The sequence below is a fragment of the Mandrillus leucophaeus genome, unplaced genomic scaffold, assembly GCF_000951045.1.
Source record: "Mandrillus leucophaeus isolate KB7577 unplaced genomic scaffold, Mleu.le_1.0 Scaffold129, whole genome shotgun sequence".
Taxonomy (NCBI): Eukaryota; Metazoa; Chordata; class Mammalia; order Primates; family Cercopithecidae; genus Mandrillus; species Mandrillus leucophaeus.
Window position 1 is genome coordinate 1,093,970 of NW_012101243.1, and position 3,954 is coordinate 1,097,923.

The following is a 3,954-nucleotide window of genomic DNA, read 5'->3' on the forward strand; positions in this document are numbered from 1 at the left end:
GCTAATTTTTCATGTTTTTAGTAGAAGCGGGGTTTCACCATGTTGGCCAGGCTGGTCTCAAACTCCTGATCTTGTGATTCACCCGCCTCCGCCTTCGCCTCCGCCTCCCAAAGTGCTGGGATTACAGGTGTGAGCCACCGCGCCTGGCCGGAATGATCACTTAACAAAAGATCAGACAGCTTAACAAAAGATCAGAAGATCTACTATGCGCCAGGCAGTGTTCTAGAAGTTAGGGATACAGTGCTGTAAAACTGGTCAGGAGTTTGAGACCAGCCTGGCCAATGTGGCAAAACCCCATATCTACTAAAAATACAAAAATTAGCCATGGTGGGCACCTGTAATCCCAGCTACTAGGGAGGCTGAGGCGTGAAAATCGCTTGAACCCGAGAGGTGGAGGTTGCAGTGAGCAGAGATTGCACCACTACACTCCAGCCTGGGCAACAGAGCAAGACTCTGTCTCAAAAAACCAACAGACAAACAAACAAAAAAATTGGGATTCTTCAAGAGCCCCAGGTGTCATTGAGATCTCAGGGTTACAACTATAGGCCTAAATAAGAACTGGTCCCCAGCTGCTACTGAACATCAAAGATTGAAACACAAACAGCCCAATGGCTGACCTTGCGTACTATAGAACTTCCCAGATTTCTTACTCACAGAAGATCCATCCTCTTCATGCAAGCCCTCTTTCCTCAGCTGTATTTTCTCTAAAGGGCGTAAATAAGGACTGTCCCAGCAGAACCACTCATCATAACGATGGTTCCAGCGCTTGAAATGGATGAGTACTTTTCCTTCCTCGTAGTCAATGTCTTCTATGTGAGCTGGATACCTGAGTCAGAAAAAAAAAAAAAAAAATTGGCATTCCTTTAATACCTACCCCAAATATCCAAATATCCATAATGGTATATTTCCAAACCTCTTCCCAAAGGAGAAGGTTACCAGGCCTACCGTTTAGAGACTCTGTGTAATTGGGTCAAATCACAAATTAGGTAAGGTAATAGACCTGAGATCCAAATCCCAACCTGCATATTCCTTATTTTATGAACTATTTTATTTTATTTTATTTTTGAGACAGAGTCTCGCTCTGTCACCCTGGCTGGAATGCAGTGGTGTGCTCTTGGCTCACTGCAACCTCCTGGGTTCAAGTGACTCTCCCTGCCTCAGCCTTCCAGGTAGCGGGGATCACAGGGGCCTGCCACCATGCCCGGCTAATTTTTGTATTTTTAGTAGAGATGCGGTTTCGCCATGTTGACCAGGCTGGTCTCAAACTCCTGGCCTTAGGTGATCTGCCCGCCTCAGCCTCCCAAAATGCTGAGATTACAAAGGTGAACCACCATGCCCAGCCAGCTTATAAACTATTAAATTAAACTTTCAGAGCCTGAGTTCCCTCATGTAAAGTGGAAGAAGCACACTGGGTTGTAGTGTGGATTAAACAAGATGACATACACAAAAGACATGAGCATACAAGAGGCAAGAAGAAAACATTTAACAACTAGATTAGATTTTACGTGTGCCAATAAATCAGAATGACCATGCAACCCAGACTGTATCAGACAGTCTCAATTTTAAGCATTTTGTAAGCAATATAATGGAATACTATGCAGGGGTTTTTTTGTTTGTTTGAGACAGGGTCTCACTCTGTCGCTAGGCTGGAGTACAGTGGCACGATCTCTGCTCACTGCAACCTCCACCTCCCTGGTTCAAGAGATTCTCCTGCCTCAGCTTCCCGAGTAGCTGGGATTACAGGCACCCGCCACCACGCCCGGCTAATTTTTGTATTTTTAGTAGACGGGGTTTCACCATGTTGGCCAGGATGGTCTCGATCTCTTGACCTCATGATCTGCCTGCCTCAGCCTCCCAAAGCGCTAGCATTACAGGCATGAGCCACCGTGCCTGGCCTTATACTACGCAGTTATTAAAAAGAACAAGATGATTTTTATCTGTCAAGATATGGAAAGCTCTTCTAAGATATACAGTTATATGATGCAGAATACTGTATATGTTAAGCTATTGCTTTGTTTTATTGATAGACTGATTGACTGATTGATTGAGACAGGGTCTCACTCTGTCACCCAGGCTGAAGTGCAGTGGCGTGATCTTGGCTCACTACAACCTCCCTCTCCCCAGCTCAAGTGTCCCTCCAGCCTTAGCCTCCCAAGTACTTGAAACTACAGGCGCACACCACCATACAAGGCTAATTTTTGTATTTATTGTAGAGACAGAGTTCTGTTATGTTGCCCAGGCTGGTCTCAAACTCCTGGGCTCAAGCTATCTGCCCACTTCAGCCTCCCCAAATGCTGGAATTACAGGCATGAGTCACCACACCTGACTTATTTTTTTAAAGAAGAGAAAGAAGGATATGTATTCACATATGCTTATATATGCAAAAAGTATTTGGAAGGATGCCCAAGAAACAACAAAGGTTACTTGTGGAAAAGTGTGGCCAGTTCAGTAGATGGTTTCTTTCAACCTCCATTTAACCTTCTTTCTAGACTGAGAGTTGGGAAAATCAACAACTACATTTCCCTGACTTCCTTACAATTGGTGGCCAAGGTCATAAAAACCCTTGGGTTAGTGGCCAGGTCCAGCACAAGGCCTGTCAAGCTTCCACATACATGTAAATCATTAGGGTATCCTGTTGAAATGAAAATTCTGATTCAGTATGCCAAGCTGGGGCCTAAGAGCTCTCACAAGCTCCCAGATGTTGCTGCTGCTGCTGCTGCTGCTGCTCTGCAATAGTCAGAGCCTAATGTCTAATCATCGGCTTCATGCATGTCAGGCAGCAGTGGTGCAGATGGCAGTGCCAGTAGTGATTTCCTGACCTCCAGATCACAGCTACAATTGTGGGCCTTTCAAGATGATACCCTAAGGGCAGCCTCCCTGAGTCCCACTCTTCCAGCCTTTCCAGCAATGTAGTACCCAATTCCCTACGTTAAATCCTTTTGTGGTTAAAATACTCAGGCTGGTTTCTTTTTCCAGCATTTATTCCTGACACAAGAGAGATATCTGGATAAGAGGCGGGGAGGGGCAAAAATAGGAGGGAGACTTTTTGCAGTATACCTTATACTTTTTTATTTCAACTATATAAAGGTACTGCTCATTCCAAAAAATAAATGGTTAAAAATAAATAAAAATATTGTATGGAGTTTTTCTCTGAAAACACTTATATTAATCAAATAGCTATTTGAGACTGACAAAGTTTACATTCTATCCGTATTTTCTCCCTGCAACCTGGTTTGTACCATTTCCTTCCTTTCTTATATCCAGCACCTAGTACAGTGCTGTCCTAATAAACACATGCTACCTAAATGAACAGGCTTGCTTTCTTGTGTCTGTATACTGTGTACTTTTCAACCCTACACTAGCACCCTCTAAGGCAGTTTGCTTGGCGTTATTAACGTATCGCAGTACTTTGCACATACTAGGTACTCAATAAATGTTTAGCAAATGAATTCCACTCTTCTTATTCTTCCCAAAGGTCATGTATTCTGTCAGTTTTTTAATTCCAACATTCTCAGACTTTAGCAACCTATTCCAATTTCACTCCTCAAGTTCAGGCCCCCATCACTTCATGTGTATATTCCTCACAGAGGACTGGAAGAGTATGTTTTCCATAATTCCTAATTCCTACTATGCATACCTTTAATGCTCAAAAATAAGAACAAAAGACATAAACAGCCCTGAAACTAGTCTTCCTACTCCAATCCAACTGACAGCTGCTATAAACACAAGACATCTTGACAGCAGACTGGCTAATTGTCTTATCTGACAAATGAAATAGTAGAACTGTAGGAGACAAGAGAGGATTCCCTAAATCCGCTTCTCTCTGCAAAATGGGGAGAAGGATATCAATATGGCAATTATGTATCTCTTACCCTCTCATTCATTCAGCCTACCTGAAGCTAGTAAACCTCTCTAGAACAACACAATCTGTCCTAACACATTCCTATTCAAACC

General features: G+C 43.2%; 1 protein-coding gene across 2 annotated transcripts in view; it reads right to left on the reverse strand.

Moving 5' to 3' along the window:
- Positions 1-3,954, reverse strand: part of PHF20 (PHD finger protein 20) — a 228,733-nt gene that overhangs the window by 137,225 nt on the left and 87,554 nt on the right. For both annotated transcript variants that reach the window (XM_011972373.1, XM_011972374.1), the window contains exon 3: positions 655-826. In XM_011972373.1, the coding sequence (XP_011827763.1) occupies positions 655-826 (172 nt within the window). The remainder of the gene's footprint in view (positions 1-654; positions 827-3,954) is intronic.